Source organism: Rhinolophus sinicus, linkage group LG14 (assembly GCF_036562045.2).
Source record: "Rhinolophus sinicus isolate RSC01 linkage group LG14, ASM3656204v1, whole genome shotgun sequence".
Lineage (NCBI taxonomy): Eukaryota > Metazoa > Chordata > Mammalia > Chiroptera > Rhinolophidae > Rhinolophus > Rhinolophus sinicus.
Window position 1 is genome coordinate 10,838,569 of NC_133763.1, and position 15,280 is coordinate 10,853,848.

A 15,280-nucleotide genomic window follows, 5' to 3' on the forward strand; every position below is an offset into this window, starting at 1 on the left:
CTCATCTCCTACTTTAAGTTTTAGGCTATTACCCTAAATTACTATATCTTCTTTCTAGATTCCTAAAAAGAAAAGAAAATGCTATGCAGATAACGATCCTCATTCTACATATTTTCTGATAAATGTCTAAAATTCAGTGTTTGTACATGTTATTAGAATAATGAAAGTACCCCAGCATGAAAGTTCTTCAGTGTTTTGGATCCCACATGAGTGGGTTTTGTAAGTTTGAGTTTTAAAATTCCACAAAATGTTAATGAATGAACTTAGGAATAATCTTTTGGATCTTCAGAATGATGATCAGATTCTCAAAATGTAAACATCTCACAAGGTATTTTGATTGTCTGTGAGAAACTAGGAAATAGATTGTCACAAGTATTGTTATTTTATATTTATTTTGCCCTGAAATGAAGCATTAGTATAGACACCACAAAAGCAGTAATTCATTGCCATTGTGATATCAGAATCTCATATGACAAATAGCCTGATGTTTTGTAGTGATTGGCGATAGGTCCGGGTTTGCCTTTGTGATTAGCAGCTGTTGCTTCATATCTCACTCTCCCTCAACATTGACCTAAATTAAGTTCATTCTTTAAAAAGAATAAGACCACCATTTGTGACAATGAAAGGATAGGAGAACTTGGGACCCTGAGAGAACCTGAGATGCCTTGAAACTTGCTAAGGCAAAATGATTCATTCATTGTTTAAGAGAGGTTCACCCCGGGAAATCCTTTCTCCATATTACTGACCCTGCCCACCTATCTCATCCCTCCCCCTGCACCCTGGGGAGCCAGCGGGCCTACAGGGAAAAATCAGTCCCTTTTTCCACTCACCCTCTATGCCAGTTGCTTCTCCATTTCTGGGAATAAGCCCCAGCGGTGGGTCTAGTCTAGTCAGCCACTGAACTAGAGGCTTCTCAGAGACAGTGGTCGCCATTGAGGAGACAGACACAGTGACCCCTTCATGCAACTTACCTTCTGGTGGGGACAGTGTCCTGTTTCAGGGACTGAGCTGCTGCCTGCAGGAGGTGAGGAGAACAGGACACTTTCCTAGAAAGGTGGGTCAGAAGCTCATGCAAAGGGGCCCTTTTGGTCTGCAAATGCTGCAGACCCTCTGGGGAGGTCTTCTCATGTGAACCATTCCAATTTGAGAATCACTGCTGCTACTGAAAGATTGTTACTGATGAGAGTGTGATATTCCTGCGAGGAGTTAGGAGACGGGGAATGCTGAATTCGTCATTCTGTGGGATGTTGTAGTTCATGGTCCTGTACCCTGGCTGCCACTTCCAAAGACAAAAACCAAGTAAAATCTCATTGGACCACATAAATATATAGTATCTTTTATGTGGGCTTTGGGGTTAGGTATTAGTGAAACTCAGGGATCCTTAGGTCTGAAGCCTGCTGGGCCCTCTGAAAAATAAGGCTGTTAAATTACAGTAGTCCCCCCCTTATCCACGGGGATACGTTCCAAGACCCCCCCAGTGGATGCCTGAAACCATGGATGGTTCCTATACATACATACCTGTGATAAAGTTTAATGTATAAGATAGGCTAAGTAAAAGATTAACGAGAATAACTAATAATAAAATAGAACTGTTATAACAATATAGTGTAATTAAGGTTACGTGAATGTGACCTCTCCCTCTCTCAAAATATTATACTGTACTCACCTTTGCCCTTAAAGGAGGCACTTTCCGGCTCCTCTGTGGCATTATCCGAATTGCCAGCATCTCTACTGTTGTGCTTTGGGGCCCTTATGAATTACAATAAGGGTGACTCGGACACAAGCACTGTGCCCGCAGCAGTCGAGCCGATGACCGAGGCGGCAGCTGTGTGCCTAATGGTGGGCAGCGTCAACAGCGTGGAGCCCTGGACAGAAGGGTGGGCATCGTGGGGCGTGCAGCAGGTGGTGCCAGTGCCGTCCCTGGACTGGAGGGTCGGAAAGGGAGCAGAAACTGAAGAGAAATCTACAGCCTTACCAAGCAAACTGGCAAAGAAATAAATGTGTATTATGCCTCAGTCTGCATTTATTTGGAGTATATTTGGCAGTGAAAAGAGTTCTAGGAAAATGGGGTTTGGGGATGTCAATGTGGTAATTTTCTGGAGAGGCTGAGATGGATGTTTCCTGCCTCAGTTGAGTCTGAGGAATTGGCCTAAGACTAAGCCTGCAAATCAGATCAGCGTTAAGGGACCTCACCGTGGAGAGCAAGGCAGGGAAGGCAGCAAGGGGAGGGAAAAAAGTGCAGCCTGTGAGATGCACACGATACTGGGTTATAAAGGGTACCAGACCAGTCACCTCTACTTATAGCTGGTCACAACTATTTAGATCTCAGAGGGTAAATCAGGAATGTAGTAGGGTAACTGAAAAAGCAGATACAGTCTGCTTATGATAAGCAAAGAAATTACTACACTTGGAACTCAGTAAGGAAGAAATAATAACTATAAATATGCTATAGTCAGTTACATTTGTAAACTGCTTCCTAGTGTTTAAGGTGTGTTTGCATATCGTCCCATTTATCCTCCTGTCACAGTTTGTATGAATGGAAGGCAGGTACTGAGGCCTTAAGGAGTCGAAGTTAACTTGCTCTGACTTCTACCAAGTGGCTGAGCTTAGACTTGAACTACACAGGTCACGTTCCCTTTTCCACTGATACACATGCAGGTGGAAGGTCTCCGTCATAGGCCTGGCAAGATTTGGAGGGCCTGCATAATTTTACAAATTGTTTTCTCTGTTCTCAGGTACAAATGAAGCTTTGCAGGTTTTCAAAATACTGTGTAAAAATCTTAAAAAAAAAAAAAAAGGCAAAGTTTACCAAGATCATGAAAGCAGGTTGAGTCTGAGTACTAAATTGATTTACGGTTTTCTTTATTTGCATTTAATTACAATGATAACATGCCGTGTAAACAAGGATATAATTTATTCAGATACAAATAATTGGCACATTGCTTCTATGTTGTTTTCTAGCAAGTTGTAGATACGTTTCAGATAGGCTTTAAACTTTGATATTGTTGAAACAACTGGTTTACGTATATCAATAAATATGCATCCATTTCTTCTGCAGTAGTTTTCCAGGACGGAATGTTTACAGGGCCTTTGGGCCTGAGAGCTGCCTCACACATTGTAACCCAGGAGCACGTAACTACATGTCTCTGTACCAGATAAAAGGGTGTCCATTGAAACTCCCTGGGTGCCTGACAGGGCGCCTCTACTCGCTGCCTTAGATCGTTAAGCCCCTTCAGCAAGACAGGGACCAAATCTTTCCGGTTACTGTAAATGAGACTGTGACAAGAAGTGGGGCAGTACAGAAGTCAAGGCGGTCGTTAATGTCACGTGGGAGCGGCCCTCGCAGGTTGGGAGTCCTTTCTGTTCCTGCCTTAGATGTGTGTGGCTGTATCTGATTATGCTGCCAAATTCTCAGCAGCAGACCCTCCGGTCTCCTAGTTTAAGGAATCTCTTGAGTGGAAAATAATTGTGCCCTATACATAGGGGGTTCGTAATCTAGAAGAAATGCTTGGCAGAGACTAGCATAAAACCACTAAACTCACTTTATCAGCAGCGTGAGAGGGGATCTGAGCCACAGGTTCTGGAGGTGAAAAGTTAACGTTCTGGCTCCCGCTTCCATCAGTTTCTCCCGTTCGGTGGCAATCAGGACGTCCGCTAACTTTTTTATAGCCATACCTGATCCCACCAGAGATTTTAGAAATCATGACAATAAAAATGTGTCTCTGTCACTCTGTCCGTGAAATAGCACTGCCATTTAACTCACCCTTGTGTTTGTTGCAGAGAAAGCAGCAGCGGCCAACATAGATGAAGTGCAGAAGTCAGATGTGTCGTCTACAGGGCAGGGTGTCATCGACAAGGACGCGCTGGGGCCCATGATGCTGGAGGTTAGCACACCGCCTTCTGGTTCTGTGTGTTAGTGTGGTTGGTGTTCGCGTTATTAAATTCACTTTCAGGTGAATGTAATTGGAGGATAACCCACAGTTAATTTTCACTCTTAAGATTGAAGACCTGCTCACCTCTTGAGTTTATCAATATGTATCTGTCTTCTGGCTCCTGATTGCAGCATAGATACGTTGCAAATGCATCACATAGAATGAAATTAACCAGATTAGAATATACACTGACAGGCTTTAACTGCCAGTGGAGCGTTCATTTTGGAAAATCATGTTCACAAGACCTGTTAAATTCTGCGATACATTTTAATTTGAAATTTTCCCCAAATTCTTCGATTTTTATATATGCCATATACATATGCCCATATATACAGGTTAAAATTTGAGGACCAAAAAGAGGTTTATGCTTTTTACTTAATGCAACTTCAAGCTAGTTTATTTATCTTATAAAGATGCAAATTGGAAGTAATAGGCAGAACTTTTTAAGATAAGCATCACAAGTGTAATGATTGGTCTTAACTGCCTGTTCTTTATTAACTTGAGGAAATTTTATGACCAGACTGCTGTCTAGAATTTGTGAAGTCCAGCTTTCCTATTTTATTAACTAGTAAAGTATTAAACACCTAGTGCTTTGCTGCACCTGTTTCAAAATTAAAATTCAAGATGTAGGCTATGGTAAGATGAGGGGGGAAAAAAATCAGTGAATATATAACAAGAAGCAGAGGAGCCCTGAGACATAAATTATGTCAGTTCTCGGGATAATTTAGTCTGCTGATGATATGATGAGATTGAAAAGTACCGCATGGCCAGAAGCTTTGCAGCACTGTCACTGCAGAATCACTTACCGTGCTGCAGCAGCCATGCGTATAGAAGAAATTAAGCTTTTTAAAGCAAAGATAACCAATAATCACCCCTTTTCTTCTGTTTTGGTACATAAGATGATTCTTATTTTTAGAAATTTTAATTCTGTGAAAATCTACCATATAATCAAAAGGTGGGCGGGGGAGGGAGACACAGAAAAAAATATAAAGATTGTCTGACCCAGTCTTTGTATTAATATTCAGAAATGACAAAATTCATTCCCTGGGGCTGGACCTGCTGCCAAAAGACTCTAAATGACCCATGTTGGCCCTTGCTTATTTCTCTTGAATCACTGGCTTGCAAGCATCGAACTACAGTCTTCAGGGGAAAAGCAAAAAACACACTTAACCTGATTTTCCAGAGTCAACAGGCAGTGGAAGGCCAGAGAATGCTACTTCCCGCTTGGTTCTCAGAAGCAGATAAGAAAACTCTGAACTAGGTGGACTGTTTAGAATTAGATGGAAGAAAGTAGATAACTTCCTGTGAAAAAGGTTTTGAATTACAAACAAAATTGACTTGACAATCATAGTTATCTAAATTATTACATTTAGTAAACTTTCATCTGTCGATGTTTATTCCCTGTATGGGGTGGGAGGGGAATTTAAGTAGGGTGGAAGATTCCTGGGAAAACTTGCAGGGCTTCTAAAAGGAAATGCTTAGAGTAACCACAAGGCTGTGACTCAAACCCTCTGAGAGCAAGTTCATTAATTGTAGAAATCAGATTGCTAGATGTCAGTGGGCCTTATCTCAGAAAATCAAACCAACATTTTTGCTGTTTCGAAATACTCTTCTGAGAATTCAGTGCATTGAGCAAGTCCCAGTGTATCAGGACTTTCGTGCTAAATACGTGAGAGAGGTAATGCTTGACTCTGGTGACTTGAGGTTTGAATTTAAATCTTTATCTCTGTTCACATGTAATAATTTAAACACAGAAAACTTGTTCTCATCGAGCTGTTCCTAGGCATAGATGCACACTCATGCTGACATCATAGCATAGTGGTTGCTAGGCAACAAAACCAAATGTCAGCTTTTTTCATCAGAGCATATCATAGTGAGCTTTAAAAACACACAAACAGTTTTATGAGATGAAACAATTTGATCTTTCAGTTATATTATGCCACAAATCAGTCTTTTTGCCAGGGCACAAAAACAGTAGGAAGCTACATGTACTTTCAAAAGGGAACCATACATAATATACTTATGAAAATCCCTGTTGAATGTGTATCTAAAGCGGTGAGCTTAGAAAGACACTCGGTACATAGCTAATTAACTGTCTTACTTCCTGTCCCCCTCACAGACACACACGTTCGAGCACATATTCACAAGGTTTTCAAGGGTTGGTGCCAACCTATTATGAAAGGCAATTTACATATAGTCTTGCTCTACCCAGCATATTGTTTATACCATTGGGGAAATCTGACAAAATATTTAAGAAAAAATTAAAACCAAGTGGTGGTGTTGGGTTTTTCTGGAGGGTAAAGGGGGGAAGGAGCTTTTCACTGGTGCGTTATGGTCAGTTCTATTTGAGAGAATACTTACCATGTTTTCCCGAAAATAAGACCGGGTCTTATATTAATTTTTGCTGCAAAAGACACACTAGGACTTACATTTAGGGGATGTCATCCTGAAAAATCATGCTAGGGCTTATTTTCCGGTGAGGTCTTATTTGCGGGGAAACAGTAGTTTTGTGATGAAGATAAAATTGGAAAGATACCCAAAGAAAGCTCACAAAAAAGGAGCCTGTTAAATAATAACTTAGAGAAAAACAAACTAGGGGAAAAGTAAACACTTTTTACCTCATCCATCCACATTGTTATACCAGTACATACGTGTAACATTCATGTTAAAAACAGTCGTAAATACATAGCGTGGAGAAATGTGGCATAAACTGGGTAGACCAGGTGGTCCTGTTTCCAGGTATGCCTGATCAACACCAAGGCTTTTCTGGCCCCAATCACTCATCTGATCTATAAAACAGTGCTCTCTGACAAGCAGGGATCAAAAAAGGAAAGGAGGAGAAACTCAGTGAACTCCCAATCTTTGCATCGCCAAGGCAAACATGATAGCAAGAGGGACGGGGGTAAATACTGGAGCAGAACCGGCTGCCCAGTAACTGAAAACGTGACCTGTGGAATCAGGTCCACCTGGATTCAAATTCCAGCGCTGCCACTGACTAGTTGCAAGATCTTGGGCAATTCACTTAGTCTCTTTGAGCCTCAATTTCTTCCTCCTCTATAAATTCCTTCCAGAGTTATAAATATTAAAATGACACAATGTGTTTAAGGCACAGTAAACATGCTCAGTCGCCATTATTATTCTCTATTTCCTGAAATGACCCTTAGACTCTTGATGTCCTCCCCTAATCTAGAGTGGAATGACAAGGAAGAGTGAGGCTTTGTACCCATTAGGGAAAATGCCGCTGTCAACCTAGGTGCTTTAGGAGCCTGCATTTTGACAATCTAGAGAACAAGTACTCTAGAAAGGCACAGTTACGTAGTTAACTTTCCAGCACTCACTGTTATAAACCGAAACCTCAAGTCCTTTTTAAAAGCTCGAGCGTCAGGACAGTGCTGACCACATCTAAACCTGAGGTCCCAGTGAAGAGTAGCGGGTCATATCAGAAAGACAGTCCCAGGCCCTTTCCACACGTACACCAAACAATAAAGAATTGATGATTCTTTGAAGGTCCGAGATCATCTGTGATTCTTTTCCTTTAAACCCCAGCAGCTTCGCAGGTAGTAAAATTTGAGGGTTTTGTTCTTGGGATGTGTCCTTAAATGTAGGGAAAACCATCGGCGAGCCCTTCCTCCCACTGTATTACATAAGGAACTTGACCGCATTACTTTGTGTGGGGTTGGCAGCATGGGAGTTGCTCTTCATCCTGTGGAGTAAGGACATCGATCTCATTTGGAAAATACAGACAAATAAATGCCTGTACACTTTTGCACAATAATTACCTCCTGATAATCTCACAGAGTGAGTGTTTGTCATTTAGTTTGTGACAAGAAACCCAGATCTAGGCTCTCGCCCACTTTCTAAGACGGAGTAATTTCACTAAGAGAAAATGTGTTAATTGTTTCTGAAAAGGAGGAGAAGAGAGAGAGCTCGCTGTTCCATCCATCTGTGAATTACACGTTTCCTTTAAAGGAATCATTCCCTTCTTAACAGTTGCATGTGGTTTTATGTCGTACCTTTTCTAACACAGTTTGTGCCTTTTCCTTTAGGCCCTTGATGGGTTCTTCTTTGTAGTGAACCTGGAAGGCAACGTAGTGTTTGTTTCTGAGAATGTGACACAGTACCTAAGGTATAACCAAGAGGAGCTGATGAACAAAAGTGTATACAGCATCCTGCATGTCGGGGACCACACTGAATTTGTGAAAAACCTGCTGCCAAAGTCCATAGGTAAAGGATCGTCTGCTGGGTCTCTCCTCACTGCCCTCCCCCTCCCCCAGTACACACATCGTCGTGGTTGGAAGGGGATAAAATTAGATCCTTATGTTAATTGACCTTATGTCAATTGGGGACATAGAGATGCTTGATGTTTAAGCTTAGACGCCTGGCTAAGAGGATCTCTGCAGATACTGATCTTGGTTGAATGATCGTTTTGATCCTATATTTAAAGTACATGAAAATAATTCAGAATGAAAGCACTCATGGCAACTCTTTTCACGGGGTTGGTTTTGTTGCTGTTTTTTTTTTTAAGAAAGTGTCAAATTGCCGCCCACTCTGTCCAGTGCCAGCCGACTCTGTTCTGTCCTTTTTCTCCATGACTGTCTAGTAAGTAGAAGGTCATGAGAAGTTTGAGATTCAACATTTTTGGGGAAAAAGTTTGTATATGGGAGTATACATCGTTCGAAAACCAAAACGTTACAGGACAAGTGGTGTGTAGAGGTTCAGACGCTCTCAGCCCAGGAGCCCTAAACAGGCTCTGCTCGGTGGCTCTGCAGGCGTCTCCCTCCATCAGATGCCGCCTCCTTACCCACCCTCCCCGTTTCAGCTTCCTGCCTTCTCCATCCAGTGTTTGAGACGCTGTCCGCAAGTGTCTGTGATGATTCGGGGCCATGGCTTAAAGTGGGGGGTTCGCAGCATGGGCCCACCTTAGTATGGCTGTTTCCGCTTCCTAAGTGGTTCTTTTTTTAATATTCTCACTTAAACTGATGATGCTGAGAACATCTTCACAGATAAAAAGAGGTGCATATTTTAGTCGAGAATAGGGTCAAGTCCTGAGTTGTTGGCAAGTATTTCTGTTCTTTCTCTTCAGACAGTTAATATGTGCTGGTCTTATTGCTACCACAGTAAACAGGAAGAAGTCCTTTCACGGTCCATCATGGCTGGCCTTTCCTTGGTGTGCCAGCCCTTTGCTCAGAGTGACTGCCACAGTAATACAACATACCCGAATACTTGTGTGAGGTTCTTCTGTTCTATTCTCTAGTAAATGAAGAAGAAAGTGCGATTTCTTATTTCAAGTAGCTCATATTTTCAGATCTCTTCAATAATTTTATGGCTTTCTCAACCTACCTATACTTATTAATTCACTATTATTAATTCATTTGTCTAAGGAACCTTACTTTACATTGTACTTTTTTATACTTTGGAATTACTTATTAAACTGATTACTCTATGTAGTCTCCATTTCATAAATAAGCTTGTAAGCTGATGGTGAAATAAACTCCCCAAATGTCTGCATAGGCTTATAAAGTTGCCTCTGGTTCCTTCTGTTATTCTAAAATAGTTTCTTGTAGTTAACTTGCTATTTCTTTTTTCTCTCTAGGGTTTGTTTCCCTTTTATTCCTCTGCGGCCCAGTGGCTGTGGGGTTAGCCTTGCGCTCACCATAACACCTAGATGTCCCATTACGTGTTTTCCAACTAGTACCTTTTGAGAGTATATGAGCTTATCTTGTGAATGTTCCTTTTTTTGATCCCGTCTCTCATTGCCCTATTGGTCCTAATATTTTTTAGATAACACATAAAGAACAGTAAAGAAAAGAATGCCAAAATGAGAATTAGGATTAGTTCTGATTCCAGCTCTTTTAGTAGTTGGACATTTCTTTGGATGTCAGTTTTCTCCTCTGTGGAATAAGGAATTTGACTTGCTGATACATAAATACCCTTTGATTATCAAAATTAGTCATTCTTTATTTATCTCATTGGTTTCGCTAATGCATTTCCCAAAAAAAGTATGTCTTTCTTTTCTTGCATTACCCCTTTCTCATCTTAAATATATACATTTCTAAGTATTGGTACTAAAATAGAAGAGATGTGAAGTGGTTTTTCACTTGAAAGAAATAAATGATATTAATCGTATATCCTCAAGGATTTTTCAGTCTTATTGAGGATATGTGCACAAAACAAAAAAGACTACAAAAGAGTAATTCAGCAACAGCCACGTTACAGAATATACACTAAAATTTCTGTAAAATTTTAGAAAAGAACAACCTTTAAGAGGAGGCAGTGTTGAGTGCCCACAGTGGTTGGTTAAGTGTGTAGAGGACCTCAGCCTTGGAGCAGGAGTACATCTGCATAGACATCGAGGCCGACTGACATTGTCCATAGAGTAGTAGGAACCGAGATACCCATGTGGGACGGATATGGAAAAGGGCGGGGCAGGGTGCTGGCCAATGGGAAAGACCTTGTTAGATGAAGAGCCTGGGGCTGGTTAGTGAGATTCTGACTTATCAGTTTGAATGCCGTTAATACTCCTGACAACATCATCCAAACCCTTTTAAATAATTTAATGCATCTATAGTAAGTGCCACGTACAGATTTTTGAGTAGAGGGTAACATCTAAAACTGGAATGCAAGTAGATTGAACTAAATTTCCAAGAAATCAAAGTTAGGAAAACCCGAAAAATAGAGAACTACAGTTTTCTAGTAATAAGTAATCAAGGTCTGAACTTGAAGGAAAGGAGTCAGAGTAAAGAGTGAAAAAACATTTTGAAAATCCCAAGGATTTTCCCACATTGTTGAAACATTAACCCAACAATTTTTTCCCCTCTAAGATTATGAAATTGCGTAGAAAAGTATAAACATATAAAATAAAAATGTTTCCTATGTCATTTTGATGATTTGGCAAGAGTGAGTCTGATGTTAGTTTCTTTATCATTTCCGATTACTCTTGCCTTACTCAGTGAACGGGGGATCTTGGTCTGGAGAACCTCCCAGGCGGAACAGCCACACGTTCAATTGTCGGATGCTGGTAAAGCCTTTACCTGATTCCGAAGAGGAAGGTCATGATCGCCAGGAAACACATCAGAAATATGAAACTATGCAGTGCTTTGCTGTCTCGCAACCAAAGTCCATCAAAGAAGAAGGAGAAGGTAGGGTAAAATCTCGAGGATATTTTATATATCTGTGTGTTTATTCTTGTGCTGCTGCTTTCACACTTGATAATCTAAAATTAGTGGCCAGAAAAATTGAGAGGCAGGGTTTTCTGTTGTTGTTCTTTTCACGTACTTAACAGTTTTTATGATATTTTTAATTTTTAAGTCTTTAAAACAGCGCTATCCGATAGAATTTTCTGTGATAATGGTGATGTTATATATCTTCAGTGTATGACGCAGCAGCCACTGGCTACTTCTGACTGCTGAGCGTCTGAAATACCAATAATGCAATTGGGAGACCGAATTTTCTATTTTATTAAATTGACACTTAAACAGCCCCTTGTGGCTAGTGGGTGCCCTACAAGAGCAGCTCCGTTAGTGAACCTCTCAGCAAGCGTAAGCTCCTGTGATTATTTGCGGCAAGCCATGACCCACATCCCCAGAAAAGTGCACGTGGTTCCAACAGCAGTTTTCATAACAGCTGACCCTTGAGCAACTCGGAAGTTAGGGGCGCTGACCCCTGTACAGTCGAAAATCCACATTTATCTTTTGACTCCCCAAAAACTGAACTACTAATAGCCTACTGTTGACCAGAAGCCTCGTCAATAACATACGCAGTCAACACACATTTTATAAGTTATATGTATTAGATACTGTATTCTTACAATAAAGTATGCTAGAGGAGAGACAATGTTATTGAGAGAATCATGAGGAAGAAAAAAATTTACGGTGCTGTACATATTCATTGGAAAAAAAAATCCGCATACAAGTTGGACTCTTGCAGTTCAAACCTTTGTTGTTCAAGAGTCAACTGTACTTTCAAGGGATGAATGGATCCCATGTAGTTTATCCACGGGTGCTGGGTCCCCGATACAGTGTAACACAGGGAAACTTAAGAGAGCTGAGAGGTGGGAGTAGGGACTGGAGGGGGTTTTGTACTAGAAGCTCTCAGGCTTTTCCCCTTAAAGAGGTGCTGATGTGGTGTCCACCCCTCCACCCTCCAGCCACGCACTTCTCAGCTGAGTGTCCGTCTGCAATATGAGACAGTGCTGCAGGGTACATTCTGCGTGCGTGGCAGAAGGGGAAGAGCTGAGGACCACTGGTGAACGGCAGCTTCGTGGGCTTTATAATCAGACAGGCCAGCTCCTCATTCAGCCACTTACCAGCTCTGGCTCTGGGCAAGCTCCTTGACCTCTCCAAACATCACTGTGTTATCCAGTAGCAGTGTCAGAATGTAATCAAGAGTACGTGACTATGTCTGAACCGTGATTGGCATTAAATAGTAGTTATTTAATCCTTTTAAAAAATATGTAAGTAATTTTTCATTTAAATTTTATTGGAAAGGAAATAATAGAGCTGTCATACATGATACATAGTTTTTCAAAATTAAGTTTTTACGTAGGTATGGAATGTCAAGTGATTTTACTCACTTTTATGCAACAGTGCTGCTAAGACATCCATCTATATAATATCCTAAATCCTAAAGTATTAAAAAAAAAAGTATAGCTGAGCTAACTTTTGTTTGGATGCTGTGTATTTAAACTTGTTTGGACATTTAAAATCTGATTCTGGATGTTAGCACAGGTCAGTGTAGGGTTTCTGAGCCATGGTGTGTGCAGGTTCAAATCCCATTCACCAAAGTTTTGTGTGATACTGGCTTACTTAAACTTCATGCTTTGGTTTTCTCCTCTGCTAACTGGAAATAATGCTAGTATCTACCTCTAAAATTAAGAGGATTAAATGAATTGGTAGCCTATAAAAGCAGCTAGAAAAGGTGTCTATCTCATCGTAAGTGCTCAAAAATTTAGCTTTTATTATGTTGAGGGTGAGGCTTACATTTAATTTTGTGATACCTGCTATTACTGCATATAAAGACATTCTTGTCCCAAATTTAAAGGTGAATGATTAGAAATCAGTGACTTAAGATAGGAAGAGACTATTTTTAACAACCTTTTACCCAGCATTTTTGAAATTGTGTTCTGTGTGTTACAAAGATGAATAAAACATGTCCGTGTCCTCCAGAAGTGAACGCAGATGCATAAAACAGTTTTAAGTGGGGTGAGGAAGAAATGCTTAGCATCGGGGATGTGAGGAACTAGCCCTGACCGCGACTCGCAACCTGGCACATGCTGCATTTTCTAGGATTTATTCTTGGCCTCTGAGTCTAGATTTAGTTTAAATTCTTTGTTTTAAATCGCACGTTGCCATTATAGGGGTATTTACATAGTTGGGTAGAAGGTATACCTAGTTTCCCTGTATTGTGAATTTGACAAAGCAGAGTGTCAGATTGGGGGTTCATCATTTTTGTACTTTATCATGAATTCAGCCAGTTGTTAGTGTTAGCCATTTGATAAGAAAGGACTCCATTCTTTTCCATGTTGGGGAAGGGTTGCAGGTTGCTCACGCCAGTACCGTGGATGTGCTTTTGTCACACGCATCGTGTGGCTTCAGCTGTGTCCCCTCAGCAACCCCAGCTCGCCCCACACCTCACGCCCCTCCCTCTCCCTTGCTGCTTCCCACTTCGGGGGACAGAATAAAGCCAGTGGAAAGCAGGGGTACATAGTGTTTTGTCACTCTCTCCGTTGTTGATGTACAAGGCTGTGCTCTCATCAGTACACTTGAGTTTGTTTGAATCTCTGAGAAAGCCTAATGTGATAACCATAAATGTCTACAATTAAAGATTTGCAGTCCTGCTTGATTTGTGTGGCAAGAAGAGTTCCCATGAAGGAAAGGCCGGTTCTTCCCTCATCAGAAAGTTTTACTACTCGCCAAGATCTCCAAGGTAAAGTTTCTTCCCAAAGAGATCGCTGTAGAATAGCTCGTGCCTGTGACCGCGCGGGCTCCGTGAGGAGCGGGGAGCAGTGCGGGCCCGCGGGCTGCACGGGGCGGGAGGGACGCTGCCTTCTCGCCGTCGCCCCTTCTGCTCCACGGACCTGGGCTCCTACTGGGAAGAAAAGCATGGTCATCGTTGTAAAATGTAGTCGTTGCCGTGAAGAATGGGTCGGTGTGGGGTGTAACGCCTGCGTGATTTCCTAGGCAAGATCACGTCGCTGGACACGAGCACCATGCGCGCCGCCATGAAGCCGGGCTGGGAGGACCTGGTGCGCAGGTGCATCCAGAAGTTCCACGCGCAGCACGAGGGGGAGGCGGTGTCCTACGCCAAGCGGCACCACCACGAAGGTACGCGGCGCCCGGGAGGTGGTGCTGAAGGCCCGCTTCCCGTGGGAGCCGTCTCCGAAGCGGCGACGCCCGAGGTTCCCCTCAGGGAGGGACTCGGCTGGTTCCCTTTTGTGCTTGGGTGTCCTCGCATCCCCTCGCCCGGGACACGTCGCCGCCCGAGGGCAGATTGCATAGGAGACCCGGTGGGACAGACAGTGCGATGAGGGAAATAGACTTGGAGCTGAGAATTTCGCAGGCCCATGAAAGGAAAGGGAAGGAGGTCTTTTTCTTGGATCCTAAGGCGTCCAGATGTAGAAGACACTTAGTAAGTCACCATCTAGTACCAAAAGAAATAATTGCCTGAATCATAAGGACGATCTGGAAATAATGAAATGAAATTGGCAAAGGCCGTTGAATTTTTGATTGAGGTGACAGACAGTGGGACCCCCCAAGCCCTCCTTCCCGATAATGACCATTGAACGCTGCCTAGATGTTTCTGGAAGGGCCAAAGAGATGAAGTGACGTGTCTGGGTTCCACAATTAATAGGACTACTGGAACTAAACCCGGACTTCACAGAGTCATATTTCAGAATTCAGCCGCCCTTGTTGAGCCCTTGGTCCTGTCTGGCACTGTCCCTCTGTGGGTTCTCAGTGGTGCAGGTGTTGCGACACTCGTGCTATCGATGGGTGGCTGACACAGGTGAGGAGACTGGCTCCTGAGTATTCAGTTATAAGAGTAGGTGTCAGCGCTGGGGGTTAATCTGAGACCCATCCTGACCGTCACCCTGCTGTGCCGCCCCCAAAGGTCTTTCCACACCATCACTTCTTCTCAAGTGCATTCTGCTCTTTTGTTAAATTCCTTTCCTTAGCACATACTGAGGAAAGGAGACCCTTTCTCCTTCTCCTGGCCTTTTGATTCTCCTCTCCTGGCACTTAGTGCCCCGCAGCCTGCCAGAGAGGGGCCAGGCTGCCTGTGATGGACTCGGGGCAGGGCGGCATGCCTCGGAACTCAATCTGACAAATTGTCTGCATTTTTGCAGAGAAAAA

The 15,280-nt window shown here is 42.4% G+C and overlaps 1 protein-coding gene across 3 annotated transcripts in view; it reads left to right on the forward strand.

Moving 5' to 3' along the window:
• NCOA2 (nuclear receptor coactivator 2) overlaps positions 1–15,280 on the forward strand; it is a 257,586-nt gene that overhangs the window by 196,240 nt on the left and 46,066 nt on the right. For all 3 annotated transcript variants that reach the window (XM_019726127.2, XM_019726156.2, XM_019726165.2), the window contains exons 5-9: positions 3,781–3,884; positions 7,979–8,156; positions 10,883–11,071; positions 13,755–13,856; positions 14,111–14,254. In XM_019726127.2, the coding sequence (XP_019581686.2) occupies positions 3,781–3,884; positions 7,979–8,156; positions 10,883–11,071; positions 13,755–13,856; positions 14,111–14,254 (717 nt within the window). The remainder of the gene's footprint in view (positions 1–3,780; positions 3,885–7,978; positions 8,157–10,882; positions 11,072–13,754; positions 13,857–14,110; positions 14,255–15,280) is intronic.